Source organism: Papaver somniferum, chromosome 2 (assembly GCF_003573695.1).
Source record: "Papaver somniferum cultivar HN1 chromosome 2, ASM357369v1, whole genome shotgun sequence".
NCBI lineage: Eukaryota > Viridiplantae > Streptophyta > Magnoliopsida > Ranunculales > Papaveraceae > Papaver > Papaver somniferum.
Window position 1 is genome coordinate 110,500,648 of NC_039359.1, and position 25,592 is coordinate 110,526,239.

General features: G+C 38.1%; 1 protein-coding gene and 1 pseudogene across 1 annotated transcript; both read right to left on the reverse strand.

The window, feature by feature from the left end:
• Positions 1 to 2,196: 2,196 nt before the first annotated feature.
• LOC113353797 (protein COBRA-like) lies at positions 2,197 to 4,051 on the reverse strand. The gene is made up of 4 exons (XM_026597290.1): positions 3,941 to 4,051; positions 3,748 to 3,827; positions 2,525 to 3,305; positions 2,197 to 2,346 (listed from the first exon to the last, which is right to left on the reverse strand). Exons 1-4 carry the CDS (start codon positions 4,014 to 4,016, stop codon positions 2,216 to 2,218), a joined length of 1,068 nt encoding a protein of 355 aa, XP_026453075.1. The 5' UTR covers positions 4,017 to 4,051; the 3' UTR covers positions 2,197 to 2,215.
• Positions 4,052 to 4,594: 543 nt separating this feature from the next.
• On the reverse strand, positions 4,595 to 11,749 carry LOC113348791 (annotated as a pseudogene).
• Between the last annotated feature and the right edge of the window lie 13,843 nt (positions 11,750 to 25,592).

Below are 25,592 nucleotides of genomic sequence, written 5' to 3' on the forward strand. Positions count from 1 at the left end.
TGAGATTATACTACTTTCTGTTAATGATGAACCAAGGAATTTTCAGGAAGCAAAGGTCTCGACTAAATGGACACAAGCATGTAGAGAAGAAATTATTTCAATCAACAGAAACAAGACTTGGTTTCTAGTTGATAAGCCAGGTGGGGTAAAAGTGATTGGTCTTAAGTGGATCTTCAAAATAAAATGGAATGTTGATGGTAATGTCAACAAATATAAGGCAAGACTTGTAGCTAAGGGATACGTTCAAGAATCAGGCATAGACTTTGATGAAGTTTTCGCACCAGTTGCTAGACTAGAGACAATTCGTCTCTTAATAGCAGAAGCAGCATTAAACTCATGGGAAATTCTCCACTTAGATGTTAAGACAGCATTCTTACATGGTGAATTGCGAGAAGATGTGTATGTTGAACCAGAAGGTTTTGAAGTAAAAGGACAAGAGCATAAGGTTTATAAGTTATCCAAAGCTCTATATGGTCTAAGACAATCTCCTTGAGCCTGGAATACAAAGTTAGATCAAATCTTAAGAGAAATTAGATTTGTTAAGTGCTCTAAAGAAACATCAGTATACATAAGAGAAGAAAATGGAACGCTTCTTGTGATTGCATTCTATGTAGATGATCTATTTTTGACTGGCAACTCCCTTAAGGTGATCAATGAGTTCAAGAGAGAAATGTCATCAAAGTTTGTGATGTCAGACCTCGGAAAACTCACTTATTACCTTGGCATAGAAGTCCATCAAGGAGTAGATGGGATTCAGATTAAACAAGAAGCTTATGCAAGGAGAATTCTGAAAGAAGCAGGACTTGAAACTTGTAATCCAACTAAGATACCAATGGATTTTGGACTTAAAGTTTCAAAAGCACAAGAAGAAGCTGAGATTGATCCAACGAGTTATAGAAGAAATGTTGGATGTCTTAGATACTTGTTACACACAAGACCAGACTTGGCTTTCTCTGTGGGAGTAGCAAGCCGCTATATGCAGAGTCCACGCAAGTCTCATGGTGATGTAATAAAGCAGATATTAAGATATCTAAGAGGAACAATCAGTTGTGGATTGAAGTATGGTCGAGGGGGATCAAAAGGAATTGTTGGGTATAGTGACAGCAGTCATAATATTGACCAAGATGATGGAAAAGGTACAACTGGTCATATATTTTATCTAGGAGAAGCACCTATTACATGGTGTTCACAGAAGCAAGACATTGTAGCCCTCTCATCCTGTGAAGCTGAGTTTATGGCTGCAACAGAAGTGGCTAAACAATCAATATGGCTTCAAGAACTGTTGGGTGAAATCAAAGGAAGAGAACCTGAAAAGTTCTCATCAAGATTGATAATAAGTCTGCAATTGCACTCACTAAAAATCCAATGTTTCATGGGAAGACGAAACACATTCACAAAAGGTATCATTTCATACGAGAATGCATCGAGAAGGAGGTCATTAACGTAGAACACATACCTGGAACTGAGCAAAAAGCAGATATATTGACAAAGGCATTAGCTCGGATCAAGTTTGAAGAAGTGAGACAACTGATTGGAGTACAAGATATGTCACGGGTAAGGTTGAAGCTTAACGGGAAGAATGTTGGATTAACTTCAACATAGAAGTCACTAACAAGCTGGTTAGGACTAGATTAGGAAATTGATGTAATTCTAAGGAAATTAGAAGTCATCTAGTTCTAAGAAAAGGAAAGACATGTAATAAGGTAATAGGATTAGGAAAAGGAATTCATAGTTCTATATATATATATGATCACCAAAGTTGTGGTTGATCATACGAGCAAGATTAGAGCTTGTGTTTAGTTTTGAGAAATGTTCTAAACATCAATAAAGAGAGTTGTCTTTATATAAGCTAAGTTTCATCTTGCAGTTGTCATTACAAGTTTGGGTGTTGCACAACTAAACTCCAATCAGAGTAGTTGTTAACGTAGTTGAAGTTGTGCACGGTAACCTTGACTCTCCAATAGTCCTTATAACTTGTTTTGACATGCCAATGAATCCTAATTGGGCACATATGGTCTGTACACCTAACTTTAGGAGGAACAACTTCATCCTCACTGTGTGGAAGTTCTATTAGAGGCTGCAGATCTTTTGTGGGACTGTTTAAATACGATAGAAACCAACCATTGTTATAACGAATGAAAATGTAAAGCTAAGATATAAAATGTTAAAGAGGTTAGTGAATATTAATTACTCGACGCAGTGTTTAGTTGGATCTCTACGACAAGCACAACTGCATGTAGGGCATTGAACGATTGTTTCTGTTGTAGAATGAAGACATTGAAACACAGCATGTAGGGGTTTGTGATGCCTGCACTTGTGAGTAGGTACACGTCAATTTCCATGTATCTGCAAAATTAACAACTCATTTAGATTAGAGAAGGCAAAGAACCGACAGCATCAGTGAAAAGCTTCAACAAAATATGCTACACACTCTACAATAGGATGCTAATTAACAATATTCGTTTATATATAGAAACACAAGAAAACGAATGAAGGGAATTTCTAGGACAATCGATATACTTACAGAGAGCTTGTGTTTTACGACGACCGTTATCCACAAGAAATTTAGTTAGTGCAACCATCTTTGGGGGTCCACAAGCATAACCAGGAATGCCAATACTGAAATTCTGAGGTATAATCATATCTACTGGGTCTCGGATTTTGACTGTAGTATTCCTATGACCATCACCTGCATCGTCACCAACAGCGTCACTACCTATTAAAACTCTCTTCTTATGACTATCATGAAACTTGTTCTTCATCTCCTTTTCTTTCTTCTCGCAGTCTACTCCTTTAACATTAAAATGATGCTTCTTCTTGTGATTCTTGTCATGACTTGCAACTTTAGCCGGAGACTGCCTCTTATCTTTACCCGTATCACGCTGCTTCCCTTGATCACCATCACCAGGTGGTGGTGCAGCTGGTGTTGCTGGCGCAGTTTGATTAACACTGGGTTTTGCAGTGCCATTAATAATCTCCATAAACAGTGCCTTTCCAACAGACATACGAAAAAATGCTACATGTTTCGAAGGATCTTGGATTTCTGTTGTTAATACACCCCCTTTACAACAATTACTTGTTTGCATATTATAAGGTGCTCCTGGTAATAAATCGATAATCACTGGTTGCTGCTCACAACTGTGTGGAGGTATACTTCCTTCAATTCTTGTACAATCACCTTGTTCTGTTGCTTCTGCTCCTGACATACTCCGTATTACTTCCTTATTTTGCCATGTCCAACTTAATCGCCACCCAGGTTTTTCAATGTGCCGAAATGCTTGCTTATTAAGTATGGAGATTTGTGCCTGTATAAAAACATCATGTTACACTAAGCCATTAAAGCACAAGTAAGAAAGAATTAACAAATAGCCAGGCTACATCACTGCACAAAAATATCAGCATGACAATGTTTTAAGCGGGACCCACTAGGAAGAAATATTCTTTGTTCCCCACCAAGATAATCAGAGCCGTTAAATTGTAACACTTTCCGATACCATTCAACGGCAGAGACATCAAGTCAAATGTTTACCCTGACCAAAACAATAAAATTTTCACTAATTACGTTGCGGATTCTACAAAGAATATTGTTTACTACCTGTATAGTCAAAGATTTCTTAATTAAATTTGCATGAAAAACTTCCTGACATGCACCGATTTCGAAAATGAATTTAAATCGTTCAAACCACTCAATTAATTCCATCTTTGGAAGAATCAAAAGGAAGAACAGAACTAATAAGAGAAACTTACATTGTATGTATCGTCTTCCCAAGTTAGGATATCCCATTTGATGTCTATCATTCCATGTGGATCCAATTGATCATACCCATCTGACCATCATCAAAACACTCATCATAAACTTTTTTGAGAAAATTCAAAAAAAACAGTAAAAACATGAAAAGTTTAAGAAATTTATTTTTAAAAAATTAAGAAAAGTTATTACCAGCTTTGTAAACGTGGAGGTGAAAGAGTAGGGAAGAATATAAGAAAATGTATCTAAAAACACAAGAAAAACCCATTTGATGAGAGATCACCACTCAATGGAGAACAGGAGTGTTTAGAGAGAAAAGAGAGAGAGAAAGAGAGATGAGAAGAAAGGGTATATATAACGAGGATGGCATGTACTAGTTCCATTTAGTCACTGCCCTGTCTAATGACCTCTATTGTTCCTGTAGCGTAGGATCTCGACGTCTCATAGTAACTCTTGTTTTCTCTTTTTTCAATGGTCCTCCCCCTGGATTGAAACGGTAGTTTTAGGTCACAGAACATATAAGGTACTAAAAACTTCCGCGAACTTTATTAAATTCGGTGATCCAAGAATTTCCTGCCAAATCAACGCCGATGCTTCTGCCAACTAAGTGACCCTTTGTTTTCCGATGATGCTTCTATTTTAAAGATTACCACTGTTCTACAATGACACCGGCAATACGTGCTTGTTGTCAGGTTGGTTTTATACAACTGTTCGTGTCATACTGCTTCTACAGTATGGTAGAACAGTATTCTGCAATTAATATTACACAATTTGAGCTCGAAATTAGACAGAATCCTAATTTCTACAGATTAGAACGAAAGGAAAATGCTTCAAAAAAGAAAAACGAGAGGAAAAAGTATTTGACCAATTTCTATTTTAGACCAATGCGAACCTTAATTATTCTTATTCTGAATCATGTTCGAGAACTTCCGAGTCTCAGAAGCAAAAAAACTTTAAAAAGCTACCTAACATTGCATGCTATCAGGTTAGATTAGTACGACAGGAGCTACTTGGTGCAAAAATGCTCCATTATTGATCACCACCGGAGATGACAACGAAAACATCATCCAGGAACCATTTATGAGGTATTAGTTTCTGTTGAGGATTAATTACAGCACGGTCTGCCGTAGATAGTCGATAACCAACAACGATCTCGTCTTTGTTGTCCTCTACGCATTATATCATAAAAGCATAACTCTTCCTGATCGTAAAGATAGAATTCTGCTGGTCTTATACACATTTCACTTCCCTGTAACAAAATTTGGCAACATTCATTAGTTAATGTTAATAAGAAAATCATCTATTTGTTCTTGAATTTGAGGAAAAACTAGCTGAACTTGCAGGTGTTGAAATGAGATCGTTCCTGGTATGCTAATTCGAAAAAGAAATATGAATATACCTCTTCAGCAAAGAGTTCCTCGGGAACCCGATTTTATCTGTTTGTCTTCTGCCACCATAGCCAGTGCCATGCTCACAAACTCATTGGATAACACATAATCACTAATTCTCGAAACGGAAACCAAGTTCCTTGTTCTAGAATCCGGAAACTCACTGATGATTATTGATTTATCCAAAGCTTGCTGCATTTTGCGGATCCAAGAACTATGAGAGAATCCAACATGCTGAAGGGATTTTGCTTCCTTATACTCTTAGACTGAAGTAGTTCCACATGCAAAAGGCAGACTTTTTAGTAATAACCAAGAAACAAATAATGTTTCCTACATACGGCACTAATAGTTTTTCAAAGGAAAAACAAAGATGAAGAATATAGAGAAGACAACCAAGCAGTTATAATCCATGGGTAAAACATATTATATGAGAAATGTTTGAGTCCATAACAGGGCATACTCCATAATGTACTCATTCATTCCCAGACTAAACTAGGTTAACAGAACATACTCAATAATGTGTACACACTAGTACCTGAATATCTCGGATGAGGAGAAGAGTCGCAAGAGATCTGGAGTCAGAATGTACAATGGAATCCTCTAAAGACTCGTCCGCAAGAATTAAAATCTGTTTGCTTAGTGTTAGTTCAACTGTTGGATAAGGATATCAAAATAAAGATGCATATAATGACATGTAGAGTATGTCTACTTGAGCGAATAAGAATTTAAATGACTTGTCTTTCACAAAAGAAAATTAACACATCATAAACTAGAGATGGGGATAACGATTCCAACAACAATGGTTTAAAGTACTTGAAACACCCTGGTTTTCAACAAGTTCGAGGTTATGTGGTTGTTCTAACTCCTAATCATGTACTAGTGAGCAGCAACACACAACTGATTAAGAAGTCCAGTGTTGTGTATATCAATATACAACTGTCAAACTGATTAAGAAGTCCAGTATTGTGTATATTTCGCATTGATTGTGCAGAAAAGATCCTTGTTTAACCAATTTAATGAAATTGTGATGCAACATGAAAATAACTTAATAAGTAACGAGACAAAGGGAACCAACTGGTACCAAATTATCGGCCATGTACGAGTAAAAGAGAAAGGAAAGGCAAAGTTCATCTTTTTGAGGAGAGATTTTACACTTACAGAATCAAATGTCTCTAGAGGAAGACTCTCTAGATGTCGCCGAATGACAGCATTCCTGTACCTATGGACAAGACTTAGGTTCGCTAATCCAGAAATATCAAGTCCACCATCAATGACCTTCCTCTCTCTTCAACTGGAACCTCATTAAACATCCATAATTCTGAACCTTGAGCCAACAACGCCTCTAAAACCTTTTTAAATGAACATAAGTTACCAAAAAAATTTATAACACATAAATTGTTCAAAAGGAAAAAAGCCAACAGAAAACAGAACCATATAGATTTTTACGACATGAATCTGACGGAAGCAAGAGCTAAATAATACAAAATTACCATGATCATATCGTTGATGTCACGATGCCAACCACAGAACAGTATCTTCTCTGGATATTTTGGAGGGGTAAAAATCTTAGGGAAATATCCACAACGTACCTGTAGCATGCGGAAGAGATAGACAAGACGGCAATTAGTATCGTATCAAGACATCATAGAATAGAGAAGTAAACAGTCGGTTAAGTGAAAGCAGACTATATAACTGTATTTTCTCCTTTTTGGCCACAAGACATATAGTCTCAATTGAGTCAATTCACAGTTCCCCCCTTCAAATTACTGAACAGTTTCACTTTTATGCATATGATCAGACTACATCCACCATTGGTAACTGGCCCAACAATAGACCCTCAAGTATGATGAGATGCCAACTGAGCGGCTGCCGGTATGATAAGAAATCTGCCAGTGGGAATGAGACCACAGATTCCAATATGGAGGTGACTCCAAGCAGAGCTGAGCTGGCAGCTTTATTTGTGAAAAGTTCAGTTCTACAGCAAGATAATATTGTCAATTTACCAAGCAGATTTTCCTTAAGATTGAGGTGACACGCCTATCTAGGTAGGGACTATGTTTCTATTATTCCACCCTATCCCAATCCCATCTATTTCAATTTTCAACCACTGTCCCACGAGGTCAATACCCAGAAAAATGCATCTAGTGTTAGAATGCAGTTTTCCGCTACAGCTTCTTTGTGCTCGAGTGCAGAATACTGTACTAGTTAACAATCACACCTTTTTTTTCTTCTTTTATGCATATGTAGGTATGATATTCTCAAAATTTACCTGTTTGCTGTAAATTCGGATGACTTCTTAAGGGATCTACTATCAAATATGTTGGGGGCTTCGCATTTCGATGTGCTTAGTTAATCACAGGCTGTGAAATTCAATGTGATCTTTTGCCACACTTTGTGAAAATAAAAAGAGAAACTAATTTAGCTCCGTTTCAGAGTCTCATGCCTCCTGCTGTGGACTAGCTGCCACAGAATCATATCAGCTAATGACTTATGTTTCCAGATAATCCTAAACAATCAGTTGATTCAGTTCTGCAAAAAACATGGTACAGGAGGACTAATCAATGCAAATGAGATATTGAAACTTAAAAGTTAAAACGCAATAACATGCACAAAGATGTCAGACCATGTTCTACAGGTGCCTATCACGCGAAACAAGATTTTGAGCCTCTTCATGAGTGATCTAAAAGACATTTATGATAACTAATATACTACTACTGCAGAATACAGGTGAAAGAATAATAAGGATTCTGTCACCTTCTTTAAGAACATGATCATCATCTGGATTAAGAACAATCTTCCCGCCATTAGCAGCAACCTTAACTCCAGAAGGTACTGCATCTGGAAATGAAATTAGCACACCTTCAAAGCATAAACCGTCCAATTCTGGCCACCTTTTGATGTAAAACTCCGCATTTTCAAATCCTAAAATGTCCTCCCATATCTGCAAAGCACACAAATTCTTGCTAAAACCATGTGTCATTATCGAGAAGAAGCATACATTTGAATGATGTTGATGTATTCAACTTCCATAAATTTAGTATCAGTGTGTTCAGTTGGAAGGTACTATCAGAAACCCCTGTTTGCTAAAAATCTCAACAATAAGAGCTGATGACCACCTCATTTCCCGTACATTGTTAATTATGTAAAAGAGGAGAAGGAACCACACAATTTACTGTAACTAAATAGTATGCAAAAAGCATTATTGTACGCTATTATTATATTGGCAAATAAGTGGAACATGTTTATCCAGTAGACTTCTGCAACTATTTGCAAAACAAAGTGCGACAAATAATGAGAAGATCAGAAGAGAAAGTATGGCTCAAATTTTCCAAGAAATAGTGCATCCAGACAAGTCTAGTGTGGCTGGAATCTGTTTGTGGCACAGATCACTTTAACAATCATTATAATAGCTGTTTCTGTTGAAAAGGACACTGAACTTAGGACCACGGACTACTCTACAAACAAAATTAAGATCCAGTCAGATAAATATGAGGGGGATAAATGAAAAGGGCCTCTCAATTTGATGCAGGTAATTTTCTGAATCAATGTGGTTCCCTCTTTTCTCAGTAAGTGTTTAATGTTCACCAAAGAATAATGATTTGAAACTAAAAAAAATTAAATATCATACGTATCTACACGGGCATACTTGTTCACGAACTAAGTCGTCAACACTAGTCTTTTTGATTGACCTGTGCAAGTCCAGGTTGGAGAGCACATTGAATCATCAATCGCCCAATCACATCGTGAGCAACTACTGTTTCTGTGACATCTCCTCCAACAAGCTTCACCAACGGTTCATTGTCTAGATCGCTCATCTCTACAACAACATGACCAGATAAACCCTCTTTTACTCCGCTGAGGCTCAGCACTACTCGCAAAGCACGTGCATCGCTCTAATCAGAGAATACAATTAACAATTTTTAGCAATAAGGTTGGTGTAGCTAATACATATGCAACATCATTGATGATCGCCAAATACTGACATAGGATGAGCGAACCTGGTCTGCATTTTCATCTGATGCCAAAACTATTATTGCACGTGCCTTCGAAGCTGAAACCTAGAATACGCAGATGAAATACCATATGGATCGTTAATACTTAACCGAAATAACTGTTGGAAAAAATAATATATAAAACCATAACTTACAAAGTTACACAGCTGTAAGCTAGTTCACCTTTTTTAAATCAGCCAATATAAGAGGACTCCCACTTCTGCAGATGACAGAGGTACCCATAAAATCAAACTCTAACTTTCCTCCTTGTCTCTTTCTGCAAGAACCACAACAACGCCACCACCAATGCTCTTATTTGCAAATGCCAACTGCTTTAGAAGTGACCCCTGTTCGGTTAAAAATAGAGATACTTTTCAGACCATCTCCTATCACCAGAGTTTTGGTATATAAACTGGGAAAAGCTCAGGACCTCAAGGTTGTTAGAGCTTATTCTTCCTCTTCAATCAGCAAATTAGAAGCTGGAAGGTATCCCTAGAGCATGAAGGCTAAGATGAACTGAATTAAGTAAGAAATGGATAACTAAAAAGGTATGAATTCTAAATATGTAAAGGAAGGTACTAACTGCCATAAGATCACTCGAAAAATAACTACTACAACAATAATATAGGCTAGAAAAAGGATGTGAGTGAACAGGCAGAAAGGTTCCAAGGAAGAAATTCAGGATATTTTCTGAGGAAAAGATAGATAATGTCCACACCTACAACATTTGTCAGACGTACCAGTAATAGGCTTCAACAAGGTAAAAGGAAGGCCCGTAAATGGAAACATATAGAACACCAGTTGAGAAGCTTACACCAAATCCATCATCAAAATTAACAAACGATAGATGGTTTGTACTAAACAGTCCACGCAAAGGCTCCAGAGGGAATACATGCTTTTACAATATATTGACACAAAGGTTACAGGTGTGTATAATTTGTTAGTCACCATGAGAAAGGTGACCACAAAGCCCCTCGGTATAGTAATGTCTAATGCAATCTGACGTCAAGTAACCCATTATATTGAACTCTGATATAATATTATAAGCTAGTAACCAAAATATTATGATATATTTAAAGCGTCAATATAAATTAAACTTCATAGTGGTGACTTACCAATTTGTCGCTCCATCCAAGGATTAGTATATGGCTGCTCTCTATGACTTCACTCTTTCCCTTCCATAAAGAATCCACCTTCTCAGAGATGGCATCAGAAACAAGACCGAGCATTATCCCAAATATAAGCATTCCTCCGGAACTTATAGAAACAGAGACTATCCTTGGTCCAGTTCCAACCCTATCTGCATGATTTCCCGCATCAGCAATGAAAGTCCATGTAAGCCAAAGTGCCTCTGCAAGGCTCCCGTCGCTGACAGCATATAATGCCAACCCACCACATCCAATGAGAAGTATAGTTGCGAAAAGAAGTGCAATCAATTTCGCATATGGGTACACAGAAAAGAATACGTCAACTCTATAGGCTACCCTTTTCTTCAAGGGAACCTCCTCTTCATTATTTTCTGTTCTTTTTAGAAGTGTCTTCACGGAGGGAAGATAATCAAGAAATACATCCAACAGCAAGGGTGTCACAAGCACGATTAACACTGTATACAAAGCAACAGTTCTACTGTTAGCATTATCAAAATACATATATGAAATACGATCATCTTCAAACTCCAAAAATTTGCGGTTGTCTTCAACATCAACATCATTTCCTCTATACAGTCTATGAAGGCTAATAATCTCTCCCTGCAACAACAACAACAACAACATTGATCCTAAAATTTTGCAAAGAACCTATATTAGATTCATCGAAGAGCTTAATACCTGGAGCTGTTCAATTATCATTCGCAGGTAAGCCAAGTATAATACAGATAACATACATATGACCATAAGCTGCAATAAAACACATAACAAGCTCAGAGTCAGAACAAGTAAAGTTTCAATTTCAATTCAAAAGGAAATAAGTAAAACTAACTAACCAGAATGTTGATTGAAACCCTTATGCGTTTCAGAATCCATTTGAGAGAAAACCGAGCTGTCGATGATGAGTGATAGCTAGAATCCGAAAATCTAACTGTTTTTCTCAATTTTCTCTCTTCTTCCAATTTCTGATCTAAAACAGTTAAATCTGAAGATGACGAAGAAGAACGAATGGAGTTCCCTTTATCAGTAGAATCAATACTTACAGTAGCAGCTCGATTTTGGACTCGAATAGTAGGTAATTCATTATTTCTGGATGATTTAACTGTTTTGATCTTAATTTTACTTCTAGCACTGTGATGACCAAGAAAAGATGGAGAATACCAATCTCTATCAGAAATAGTACTACCAACACTACGATTCTTCTCTAATAAATCATCATCAATTATTGAGTTTCCAGTTACTGAAAATCGATTCGTAGACGGAAGTGGAGAAGCTGAGATACGATGTATCGGAGAGAATTGAGAAGTTGATAACGATGATGAAGAGAAATTACTAGTTGAAGTTCGGAATTCATCAGAAATGGTTCTTGATTTCTTCCGTAATGGTCCTTTCAGATTTGACAGGAGTGTTAGGGTTTGAATCAACATCATTGTTAGACATTATGAACTCAATGTTAGTTAATCGAAGACTAATTAATTATTTCTAAAGTCAGCACTGATATTTTAATAAAGGGGTTTCCTATACCCGTTATAATTCTTGGTGGCCAAGTTTGTAACCTATATAAATAGGTAATTAGGCCTTGTAGAATTGTATTGTGTAGAAAACGATTAAGAGATCGGTGAGAGATTTTTTGTATAGCTTTTAGGGATAAAGCTAGGGTTTCGTTGTGAGAGCATATTGGTGAGGAACAAGAGACAAGATTATCGTCTCGGGTAATTGTTGCGGTGTAACCAAGGATTTGCTGGGATTCACACGACGTTGTAATCGTTTTTCTTCATAGAAGATTTGAGTTGGTGCGGCTCAAAGTGGACGTAGACAATATATACAAGTTGTATGTATTGGTCGAACCACTATAAATCTTGTGTCTTCTGAGTTGATTTATCTTTCTCGTATTATTATACTTGCTTGTGCTTGGTTTACTTATTATTCATCGTAATATCTCAAGATCCGTTATTCCGCGGTTGTCAGTGATTCCCTAAGAAAATCCTGATAACTGGTATCAGAGCTCGGGTTAGAGCTTTAGGGTTTATCGCAGTACGATTGGAGTGGGAGTTATGGGTGATAATAACGAAAATACGGTAGCTAGGGTTAAAGTTTTTAATGGGAAGAACTTTGTGTTTTGGAAGTCTTAGATGGAAGACTACCTATATGAGAAAGAGATTGCTGATCCATTGAGTGGAGTTGCGAAAAAGGGAGCACGCAAAGACAATGAATGACCAATTCTTGATCGCAAGTGTGTAGCCGTGATCCGTAGATGTCTAACGGATCAAGAAGTCTACAATAACGTACAAGAGGAAACTAGTACGAAGGATCTTATGGATAAACTTGAAAAATTGTATCAAAAGTCATCAGCCTCGGGGAAGATTATGTTGTGTGAACAATTATTTAATCTGAAGATGCTAGAAGGCGAAGCGATTTCAACACATGTTGGGAAGTTTAAATTAATTATTTCTCAGCTTTCAAAAGTTAGTATTACTTTTGATGATGAAATTCAAGCTTTGCGGTTGTTGTCGTCATTACCAAAGAGTTGGGAGACTGCAAGGACAACCATTAGCAATTCCGCAGGGAGCGAGAAGTTGAATCTTGATGATGTGCAACAAAAGTTGATCGCTGAAGAGAAAAGAAGAATATAACAAGGTTATAGTTCTAGTACTTCAGGCTCGGCCTTAAGTTTGCAGGAAGAAGATAGAGGCAGGAGTTCAAATAGGAACAACAACAACAACAAATCCAGATGGAAGTCTAGAGGAAGTCTAGGGGGAGATCTCAATCCCGGATTAGAGGTGTTGTTGAGTGTTGGGCGTGTAAGAAAGTAGGACACTTCAAGCGCAATTGTCCGGAAAACAAAGGTGCTAATAATGATGGAAACAAAGGTAATCAAGAAGAGGTCAACGTAGTTGCAGCTGCGGAACCGGTGAAGGTCCTTGTTGATAACAAGAAGATGATTACGGAAGGTTTTCTACTACTCTCTGAGGATAAGCAAGATGAGTCTTGGATTATAGACTCGGGAGCTTCTTTCCATGCAACGGGTGATAAGAGTATTATGATCTCTTATAAAGAAGGATACTATGGACAAGTATTCTTAGGTGACATTGAAGCATGCGACATCATTGGTTTTGGTGATGTGATCTTGAAAGTCAACGGTTCGACATGGAAATCGAAGGATGTACGACAAGTTCCAAATTTGAAGAAGAACTTGGTGTTTGTGGGCCAAGTTTGTGATGATGACTGTGAAGTTGTGCTTACGAAACACAATTGGAAAGTGAAGAAAGGATCTATGGTATTAGCTCGTGGAGTTAGAGTCGGTACTTTATACCGGACTTCATATGGAACTACTTTAGCAATGGCTAGTAGTGGTGAAGACACTAAGTTATGGCATAGAAGATTAGGTCACATGAGTGATAAGAGCATGAATATTTTATGTTCGGGAGGATATCTACCTAAGGTGAAGTCTGTTGATATGAGTTTTTGTGAATACTGTGCTCTTGGAAAGCAAAAACGGATTAGTTTCAGCAGAGGCGGCAGAGCCTTGAGAAGTGAGAAACTTGATTTGGTTCACACGGATGTATGGGGACCAATTGATGTTGCATCTCACAGCGGGTTCCAATATTATGTCACCTTTATTGATGATCACTCAAGGAAGGCGTGGCTTTACTTCTTGAAAAATACGTTCAAGGTGTATGAAGTGTTTAAGAAGTGGAAAGCTTTGGTTGAAACAGAAACTGGTCTGAAGTTGAAGTGTCTAAGGTCAGGCAACGGTGGTGAGTATGACAAAACAGAATTCTTACATTTATGTGCTACAAATGGAATTCGTTTGGAGAGGACTATTCCAAGGACGCCACAGGAGAATGGAGTAGCAGAACGTACGAATTGGACATTGAATGCACGTGCTAGGTGCATGAGATTGCAGTCTGGTTTTCCCGAGACCTTCTGGGCACATGCAACAGAGACGGCTGATTATCTAATCAATAGGATACCTAGTAGTCCATTAGATATGAAGATACCAGAGGAGGTTTGGACCGGAAAAAAGGTAAATCTTTCATATTTTAAAGTTTTTGGTTGTGTTGGTTATGTTCATCTTAGTCCCGGTGAGAGGTCTAAGACAGGTGCTCAAGCAAAGAAGTGTATATTTCTTGGTTATGGAAATGACGCTTTTGGGTATAAACTTTGGGACTACGAGGGTCACAAATCTATTAGAAGTAGAGACGTCACTTTTATTGAGAATGAGCTGTACAAGGACAGGTATAAAACACAAGTTGAAGATGTCAGATCAAGCAACGTCGATAAAGAGTTGTATATCGATATTGATGATGTTTCTGGAAAAAGTGTGGTACAAGAAGGGCACGGTGTTGCTGATAGCAGATAAGTACAAGGTGAAGAGACTTCTACTGCAGTGGGAGTTACTCCTATAGTTCCACAAGAATGACGAAGATCATCAAGAACTCCAAAACCAAACCCAAGGTATGCTCTGAATTATCTATTACTTGTGGATGGAGGTGAACCTGAAGATATTAAAGAAGAACTAGCGGCTGATGATTCAGGAAAGTGGCAACTTGCTATGGAAGATGAGATGAATTCACTTGAGGACAATGGCACTTGGGTGTTAGTAAAATTACCAAGAGGTAAGAAGGCGTTGCATAAAAAGTGGGTTTATCGGACGAAGTCTGAAGCAAATGGAGATATTCGCTACAAGGCGAGGTTGGTTGTGAAAGGTTTTCAGCAAAAACCTGGTGTTGATTACAACGAGATATTTTCTCCAGTTGTGAAGATGACTATTATTCGAGTAGTGTTAAGTCTAGTGGCTTCTGAAGATCTCTACCTTGAACAGTTGGATGTAAAGATAACTTTTCTTCACGGTGACCTAGATGAAGAAATTTACATGAAGCAGCCAGAAGGATTCATAGTAAAAGGCAAGGAATAGATGGTGTGCAAGATAAGAAGAGTTTGTATGGTTTAAAATAAGCCCCGAGACAGTGGTACAAGAAGTTTGATAACTTCATGCATAGAGGTGGTTACTCACGGTGTAATGTAGATCATTGTTGTTACTTCAAAAGGTGCAGTTCTGACTACATCATATTATTATTGTACGTGGGTGATATGTTGGTTGCCGGAACATCTCTACAAGAAGTTGAGAATTTGAAGAAACAATTAGCAAGTGAGTTTGCTATGAAAGATCTTGGTGAAGCAAAGCAGATTCTTGGTATGAGGATCATAAGAGACAGATCTAAGGGTGTATTTATGCTTAGTCAGGCTGAATATATTGAACAAGTGTTGAAGAGGTTCAATATGAAGAATGCTAAACCAGTTAGTTCTCCACTTGGAAGTCAAATTCGTCTTTCAAGTATGCAGTGTGCGAAGATAAATGAAGAAAATGAGTACATGTCTAATGTATCATATTCTTCGGTGATTGGGAGTCTAATGTATGTTATGGTGTGCACGAGACCGGATATTGCACATGCAGTGGGAGTAGTGAGTAGATATGCAAGCAACCCAGGAAACACAACATTGGGAAGCTGTAAAGTGGATTCTCAGGTATTGAGAGGTAACACAAACGCACCATTGTGCTATGGAAAAGGTGGTTCTATCTTGAGGGGTTATGTGGATGCAAAATTCGCATGTGATGTAGATAAAAGGCGAAGTACGACCGGTTATGTTTATACTATGGGGTCAGCTGCAGTGAGTTGGAACTCACGGTTACAGAAGTTGGTAACATTGTCTACTACGGAAGCAGAGTACGTAGCAGTATGAGTTGGGAAAGGAACAACGAGATAGTGTTCTGTTTAGCGATAGTCAAAGCGCTATATATTTAGCCAAGAACTCAGCCTATCATGTTAGGACGAATCATATATATATTTGTTATCATTTCATTCGGGATCTATTAGAAGAAGGATAGTTGAAGCTCGAGAAGAGTCTTGGTTCGAAGACCGGCGGATATGTTTACCAAGGGAGTTACATCAGACAAGCTAAATCTCTGCAAGGCTTTAGTTGGTCTCTCAGGATCTGGGAGGGGAGCCTCACTGACATGAAGATGTTTTAGCACTGTCAATTCAAAGTTGAAGAAAAGAGGAATTGAAGACAATCAGTGAGTCTTCAAAGTGGGAGATTGTTAGTTAATTGAAGACTAATTAATTATTTCCTAAAGTTAGCCGTGATATTTTAGGAAAGGGGTTTATAATTCTTGGTGGTCAAGTTTGTAACCTATATAAATAGGTAATTAGGCGTTGTAGAATTGTATTGTGTAGAAAACGATTAAGAGATCGGTGAGAGATTTCTTGTATAGCTTTTAGGGATAAAGCTAGGGTTTCGTTGTGAGAGCATATTGGTGAGGAACAAGAGACAAGGTTATCGTCTCGGGTAATTATTGCGGTGTAACCAAGGGTTTTCTGGGATTCACACGACATTGTAATCATTTTTCTTCATAGTGGATTTGAGTTGGTGCGGCTCAAAGTGGACGTAGACAATATATACAAGTTGTATGTATTGGTCGAACCACTATAAATCTTGTGTCTTGTGAGTTGATTTATCTTTCTCGTATTATTATAGTTGTCTGTGCTTGGTTTACTTATTATTCATCATAATATCTCAAGATCCGTTATTCCGCGGTTGTCAGTGATTCCCTAAGAAAATCCTGACACTCAATTTCATTAGGATTTTAGGGTTTTGATTGAATCGTCTTCATTGAGCTCAGATTGGGAATTTTAGCGATTTTTTGGATTTTTGAATTGTTTTTTCGAGTGCGGAAGAGAGAAGAGAAGAGAATATGGGAGAAAGGGAAAGAAAGGGGTCAGGTAGTGTATTGTTGTAGTGGTATTGATAGACATTTTTTGTGTCTGAATTGTCCTCAATGTCTGTATTGCTAGTGCTTGATTTTGTACTTATTATGGTGTTTTTATGTTTGTGTAGGTGTTTTTGGAGAAATACACTTGTGTGGAAAAAGTTGCTCAAAAAGTGCTATTTGGACCCCTGGAGGACATTTGCTATACAGACCCCAGATTTGGCCAAGGGACACCCAAGGTTATGCGTAGCTCAAATTCATCCTCAGCACCCAAATTTGTCCTCAGCACCCATATGATATTCGCACCCCAGAAAAGGATAGGGGCACTTCATCTTCAACATTTCAAAAATAAAAATGGCGGGAAAAAATATTCACTTCACTGTAGATTTTTCGATCGGATTTTGGAGGAGATTTTGTGCGATTCAATCGTTGAAACTTCATGGGTAGTTGTGATATGTCCTAACAGAGCTGGTATGGGTGTTTGTTTCGATCAAATTTGGATAGATAACCCAAGATATGAAATCAGAGCATCACGGGTTGGTTTTCCATTCCGAGTCCTGATTGAGTGGCCAAGAGATTTTCACGTGGCTGCTGCACGTTGGAATAGTTCTGGACAATGACTGGATGCATTGAGAGTAATTTTGCGTGGGGAAACAGCGTGAGAAGCTAAATCAGGGAAGAAAATATTCCCATAATATTTTGCATCAAGGCCGAGTTAAGAGAGAATTATCTTGAGTTATAGCGAGATTTCTTGGTGCTACCGAGTATAAATAGTTTCCTAGGATCACATAGAAGCGGTCTGGAGAGTTTGGGAGAGTTTAGAGTAACAAAAGAGGAGATTGATCGTGTTGCAGAGAAAACTTTTCTGCTGCTGCTAGGAAGAACACGAAGAACAAAATACCACCAAAGGCAGTCGTTTATCAACAATGACAACGACGGACACACGAGGGTCGTAGAGATACAACAACAGCATTTCTTTTCTATCGTTCTTTGTAACAGTGTTTTGCAACAATTATAAACATTGCAAACACCCGATTTTTCATTATTTTCTCTCCATTTCATCTTTGTAAACAAATTTTGAGCATGAATCAATACTTTGAGCAAGTTTATACCATGATGAGCTAAACCCATCCTCTAGGGCGACGGAGGAAGCTATTTCGCCAATAAAATCTGGTAATCTCTATTTTATTTGATTTATGCAATTATTATATGATTATTTGCCTTGATAAATAAATAGAAAAAAATGGTTTTTGTTATTTCAATTGATGGAGCATGCTAGCCTAGGGTTTTGATGTCTCATACTTTCGATTTAAAATTGTTATTTCTAAAAAAATCAACTTTTGCAATATTTAGAATCAATTTGAATGAAGAATTTGCATAATTATAATTAGAGAATATAAATCACTTTGATATTGGTAATTAGTGGAATCCATAGACCCAGTCTTCTCCATATTTTTCATATCACTTTTATTTAAGTTTCCTATATTTTTATTTAAAATTAAGTCTAAAATCTGCTTTCACAAGTCTTGAACGAATCTTATTACTACAACAACTTTGAAAACACACCAAACTTTTGGCGCCGCTGCCGAGGACTTGTCTTTAGGCTAGATTTTTTTTAGATTTTTTTTTAGGTTTTTATTTTTATTTGTTCTTCTTTACGTTTTTGAGTTTTTGTTTTTTCCTTTCAAATTTTGGAATTTGGAGCGAAAGAAAATTTTTCCAAAGCTTTTGGTGAATACTTAAGGACTGGAGTAAGAGGCAAGGCGAAAGGAGCGAAAGAAGAAGATTTTTTTTATATAAAAAAAAAGAGGAAAAAAAAAAAGAGACAGTTTTATTTTTTTAGACTTTCTTTTTCTTTTGCACTTTTTTTTTTGGACTTTGGACTTTAAATTTTGGGACATTATTTTTAAACCCTACGGAAGGGTAGTTTAAATATAAATTGTTTGCAGAGAAGGACGGTGATTACGATCTCACCTCGACCTCTCGGGTTCGTACATGACATAGGAGTCGTGGCCCGAGTCGACTACAAAGGTTCATCCCCCGTCTGGTACGGGAGGTAAGTTTGTCGAAACACTCACGAATCCCCTGTCAGCGATTTACTGTCTTTCTTCGTATGCATATATGTTAAGGACTTGAAAACGGCTGCTTTAATTTCCTAGTAAAGGGCAAGGACTTGCCATACAAGATAAGGGTTCGGATTTCATCACCTTTCTCTTCTTTCCCGCCTTAGGAAAACGACACCAAACGCGAACCTAAGCCTAAAATTTTGACTAGAACGAGACCGATGGGGTAACGAGCTTAACAGGAAAGTCATTCGAAAAATATTGGTTACTCTTTTAAGCATACTTCGCAGTTCTTGACGGTTTCTGTAAGTTGAATGCGTGACTGCGCCGCCTTGTAATACCGGTGAGGCCTTGGGTATCAAAGATTCACCGAGCTTCCCTCGCCTCTATTCAACTTACTTTGACTCGGATTGATTCCAGAGGGATTTGCTTAAATTTTAACGAATTCCCGTTCGAAGGATTAGAAGCTGGTCTAGAAACAATCTAAGTGGAGCCATCATGCTTTTTGTTTGCTAGAAATCAGTAGGTTTGCTGTGGTGGAGTCAGCCTTGTTTGTGTTTGCATAGAACATCCCTTCCGTTTTAGGACTTTTCTTTTTGATTTTGTTTTTCTAGTGTATGCCCGAAGTTTTTAAACGGGCTTGGAAAAGAAACACTCTAGGTTGTTTGATTAGTGACAAACCTAGTAGTTCTTCTTGTGAAGGCGGGGAGCTCGAAGACTCTTCTTTTGAGAGCCCCGTTTTTGGAAACTTCAGTTTTGAGAATCTTTCTCTTCATGAGGAAAGTACCCCTAGTACTCCTAGTCCTTTGGTAGTGCCAGAATGGCAACTTTGAAAGCTTTGCTAAACTCAACTAGGACCTCTCGTCCGTCTTGTATCAAGTTAGCTGAAACCGAGGCAAATTATGAACTGAAACCTGGGACTTTACAGATGGTCCCAATGTTTTTAGGGAAGGAGAATGAGAACCCCTATTTTCATGTTAGGGAATTTGAGGAAGTTTGTAGTACTCTGAAAATTAAGAACCTAAGTGATGATGCGTTGAAAACTTAGGTTATTCCCCTTTTCTTAAAAGATAAAGCCAAATCTTGGCTGTATAGTTTGGACTCTGAGGCAATTGAAACCTATGACCAACTTACTTCTGCCTTTATAAATAAGTTTTTCCCAAGGCATAAAACATCGTCTATTAGGACACAAATATGTACTTTTGCCCAACAAGAAGGAGAATCTTTATATAGGTACTTAGAAAGGTTCAATGACTTGATATCTCAATGTCCTCATCATGGTTTGGAGAAGGTTAGGTTAGTTCAGATCCTCTACGAGGGTTTAGATTATTCAACAACAACCATGGTTGAGTCCTTATGCACAGATGGGTTTGAGAAGAAAACTGTTGATGAGCGATGACATTTTTGAATGAAATCGCCGATAAGACCCAACAATGGGAAAATAATAGGGAACCCCAGAAAACAATTCTTCTAAGTAGAGGAAATGTTAATAGGGTAGAAGGATCTTATGAGTCAGATGCCAAAATAGCAGCTATAGACAAAAGGTTAGAAGCCTTAGAATTAGGTCATTCTAATGGTAGTGGAAGAAATGAGCCTTTTTGGGAAGGCCATGTTGTTGAAGAGCAAGCCAATGCTCTTTATAACAACACTAGGTTTGATAACCGACAGAAGTTTGACCCATATTCAGAAACCTATAGCCCTGTCTGGAGAAACCATCTAAACCTTTCTTGGTCCAAGGGCCAGAATCAAGGTCAGTCTAGTAATGCGCATGTCCCCCCAGATTTTGGCTATACTAAGAATCCTTCAGCTCCGGCACAGTTTCAGAACCCTTCGGATAAGAAGATTATGAGTTTAGAAGAGTCTCTTGCTTTGTTAACTCGTAACACTGTGCAGTTTCAGCAATCTGTTGCTCAAGGTTTAAAAGAAAATAAGAGAATAGGTCAGGCTAACTCTCAGGCTATTTCCGAGTTGAAAACCCAGGTTAGTCAGATAAATGAGTCTTTAAGAGAAAGAGGTAAGTTTCCTAGTCAGACTCAACCCAACCCTAGAGGAATTAATGAAATAGGTGAAAGACCATCTGATCATGTGAATGCTATTAAAACCCTTAGGAGTGGTAGAGTGATAGACAACAAGGTTTCCATGCCTGATAGTGAACATGTGTAGTTCACCCTTCTGAACCAGAAACTGAGGAGACTGATAGAGTCTCTAAAGAGACCAATGAGGGTCATATTGAGCCCGGCTTTGTCCCTAGAGCCCCATTCCCACAGCTGCTAGTTCCAACTAAGAGGGAGTCCAATTTTAATGATATATTGGAGGTTTTTAAGCAGGTAACTATCAACCTTCCACTACTAGATGCAATTAAGCAGATTCCCTCTTATGCCAAGTTTCTCAAGGATATGTGTACGCGAAAGCGAAAGCTTAATGTCCAGAAGAAAGCCTTTCTAGCTAGTCAGGTGAGTTCTATTATTCAGAATACCACTACCCTAAAGTATAAAGACCCAGGGTCCCCTACCATTTCTTGCACAATAGGTAAATACCGTGTTGAGAAAGCGTTGCTTGACTTAGGAGCTAGTGTGAACTTACTACCATATCATTGTACCTTAAGCTAGGACTTGGTGAGATGAAACCTACCCAGATGACACTTCAGTTAGCTGATAGGTCCGTTAAAATTCCTCGTGGTGTGATCGAGGATGTTCTCATAGAGGTTGACAAGTTTATTTATCCAGTGGATTTTGTTATCCTAGATACCCAACCTGTCCCTGACCCAGAGAACCAGATACCGGTAATTTTAGGTCCCGTTTTTAGCTACATCCAATGCGATCATTAACTGTCGAAATGGTATTATGAAATTGTCTTTTGGTAATATGACTATTGAGCTGAACATTTTTAATATTAGTAAGCTACCCTCTGAACTAGATGACTCGAACATAGAAGAGGTGAACATGATAGGAACATTAGTCGAGGAGTCATTACCAAACACTTTGTTAGAAGATCCATTAGAGAAATGCCTAGCTCACTTTGGGATTGATTTTGATGATGATAATGTGATTAATGAGGTGAATGCTTTGTTATATTCAACCCCTTTGTTAGATACTAGTAATGGATGGAAACCTAAAGTCGAACCACTACCAGTTTCTAAGTATACCCTAATTCCTTCGTTACAAGAGCCTCCTAAGTTGGACCTAAAACCATTGCCAGATTCCCTGAAATATAGGTTTTTAGGCCTGTCTGAGACTTTACCTGTGATTATTTCTTCCGTCTTGGATAGTGACAAGGAAAGTAGGCTAGTAACTGTCCTTCAAAACAGCAAGGAAGCTTTAGGGTGGACCATAGATGACATTAAGGGTATAAGTCCCACTGTTTGTATGCATCAGATCTATTTAGAGAGTGATACCAAACCTTCTAGGGAGATGCAACTTCGACTAAACCCTAATATGAAAGAGGTAGTTCGAAATGAGGTCCTTAAGTTGTTAGATGCAGGCATTATCTACCCCATTTCAGATAGTAAGTGGGTCTGCCCCGTTCAGGTTGTACCCAATAAATCCGGTATTACTTTAGTCCAGAATGATAACAATGAGTTAATCCCGACCCGAGTGACCACGGGTTGGCATGTTTGTATTGACTATAGGAAATTGAACAAGGTCACTAGGAAGGACCACTTTCCCCTTCCCTTCGTCGACCATATGCTAGAGAGATTAGCTGGACATAGTCACTACTGCTTTTTAGATGGCTATTCTGGATATAATCAGATCGTTATTGCCCCAGAAGACCAGGAGAAAACCATTTTTACATGTCCCTTTGGTACCTTTGCGTATAAACGCATGCCTTTTGGGCTTTGTAATGCCCATGCGACTTTTCAGAGTTGCATGATGAACATATTTTCTGACATGGTAGAATGGTTCTTAGAGGTCTTTATGGATGATTTTTTCAGTGTTTGGTTCGTCTTTCAATGAGTGCCTGCATCATTTGTCACTAGTGTTGACTAGGTGTAAGGAAAAAAATTTAGTGCTTAATTGGGAGAAATGTCACTTCATGGTTCATTCAGGAATTGTTTTAGGGCATATCGTATCTTCTAAGGGTATAGAGGTAGATAAAGCCAAAGTTGACCTTATTAAGACTTTACAGGTCACAAAAACCGTAAGAGATATTAGGTCATTCTTAGGGCATGCAGGTTTTTATCGTCGATTCATTAAGGATTTTAGCCTAATTTCTAGACCTCTTTGCAATTTGCTTGCAAAAGATGTTAAGTTTGTCTTTGATGATGCTTGTTTAGAGGCTTTTGAGAAGCTTAAGAATTTACTCACTACCGCCCCCATAGTCCAGGCACCCAACTGGAACCTACCCTTTGAGATCATGTGTGATGCTTCAGATTATGCTATTGGTGTTGTGCTAGGTCAGCGAGAAAACAAATTACTTCATGTGATTTACTATGCTAGAAAAACTCTGAATGATGCCCAGTTGAACTATACCACTACTGAGAAGGAACTGTTAGCCATTGTGTTTGCCTTAGACAAGTTTAGACCCTATCTCTTAGGTTCTAAGATCATCATATATACTGATCATGCTGCTTTGAAATATCTTTTGTCTAAGAAAGATACAAAACCTAGATTGATTAGGTGGATCCTTTTGTTGCAAGAGTTTTCTCCAGACATTAGAGACAAAAAGGGTGCCGAAAATGTTGTAGCAGACCACTTGTCTAGGCTAGTTATTAGTTCCCCTGATGATTCTCTTCCTATAAGGGATAGCTTTCCTGATGAACAATTTTTCTTTGTTACCCAATTACCTTGGTATGAGAATATAGTGAACTATCTTGTTACTGGTCGAATGCCCCAACATTGGGGTAAACAAGGTCGTTGTAGGTTTTTAGCTGAGGTTAAGCACTTCTTCTGTGATGATCCTTATTTGTTTAAGTATTGTCCATACCAGATTATTAAGAGATGTATACCTGAGAGTGACCAGTCCAGTATTATTTCCTTTTGTCATGATCATGCTTGTGGGGGTCACTTTAGTGCTAGGAAAACTGCTGCTAAGATATTGCAGTGTGGATTCTATTGGCCTTCGTTGTTTAAAGACTCCCACAGTTACTGTGTGACTTGTGAACGTTGACAGAAATTAGGAACCATTTCCCGTATGAACATGATGCCCTTGAACCCTATTTTAGTTGTAGAGGTCTTTGACGTGTGGGTTATTGACTTTATGGGTCTGTTTCCTAATTCTTTTGGTAACCTATACATCCTTGTCGTTGTAGACTATGTCTCTAAGTGGATTGAGGCGGCTGCGTGTAAAACCAATGACCATAGGGTTGTGATTGAGTTCTTGAAAAATAATATACTTACACGTTTTGGTACACCGCGAGCTATAATTAGTGATGGAGGGTCGCACTTTTGTAATGGACCTTTTAGGCTTTTGATGAAGAAATATGGTATTACACATAAGGTAGCTACCCCGTATCATCCACAGACTAGTGGTCAGGTAGAAGTTTCCAATAGGGAGATAAAACGTATATTAGAGAAGACAGTTAATCCTAATCGGAAAGACTGGTCGTCTAGGCTTATTGATGCCTTATGGGCTTACCGTACTGCGTTTAAGACCCCCATTGGAATGTCACCTTATCGACTTGTGTATGGCAAGGCATGTCACTTACCTGTTGAGTTAGAACATAGAGCTTATTGGGCTGTTAAGCAGCTAAATTTTTCACTCGACAAGGCAGGAGCCCATAGGAAACTCCAGCTCAATGAGTTGGAAGAGATTCGTAGAGATGCATACGATAGTGCTAAGGAGTATAAGAACAAAATGAAACTTTTGCATGATAGAAATATCTTAAGAAAGTCATTTTCTCCAGGTCAAAAAATTCTTCTGTATGATACCCGCTTGCATCTTTTCCCTGGGAAGTTACGTTCTCGGTGGACGGGTCCTTTTATTGTTCGCACTGTCTTTCCTCATGGAGTTGTTGACATCGAGACACCGGATGGTAGTATTTCTTTGAAGGTTAACGGTCAGAGATTGAAACCCTTTTTAGAGCCCTTTCCTACAAGTGATATTGAGGAGGTCCCTCTGGAGGACCATGTTTACCCTTGATTGACCATCGAGGCGATTGTATGTTGTTGTATATTAGTTTTTGATTTCTCTCTTCACCCAGGTACTATCTTTCCGACTTCTCTCTTTACTATTTCCTCATGTTACTTTACTGTTTGGTATTGCTCTTTCATTAGAAACATTGAGGACAATGTTAGATTTAAGTTTGGGGGTGGGGAAGAAACTTTTTAGCTTTTAGTTGCAATAAATAAACTCCAGAGCCTAGAAATATATGCTTATTAAGGTTGGCACTAACCAATCTAAGTGGATGGGAACATCTTGGTTAGAGGAGTTGAGGAAGCAATCTGATTAGATGGAAACATCTAAAGAGTTTATTCATAAAAGCACAGAGCTCAGGTGTTAGAATTTAAAAAAAAAAACATGGTAGTTTTGCCATATCTCGTTGAAT

Excerpts from the sequence above, each read along its gene's own strand:
- LOC113353797 (XM_026597290.1), bottom strand. The coding sequence starts at position 4,016 with ATGGGTTTTTCTTGTGTTTTTAGATACATTTTCTTATATTCTTCCCTA. Across the intron at positions 3,828-3,940 it reads CCTCCACGTTTACAAAGCTG|ATGGGTATGATCAATTGGAT; the intron begins GTAATAACTTTT and ends GATGATGGTCAG. Across the intron at positions 3,306-3,747 it reads GGGAAGACGATACATACAAT|GCACAAATCTCCATACTTAA; the intron begins GTAAGTTTCTCT and ends GTTTTTATACAG.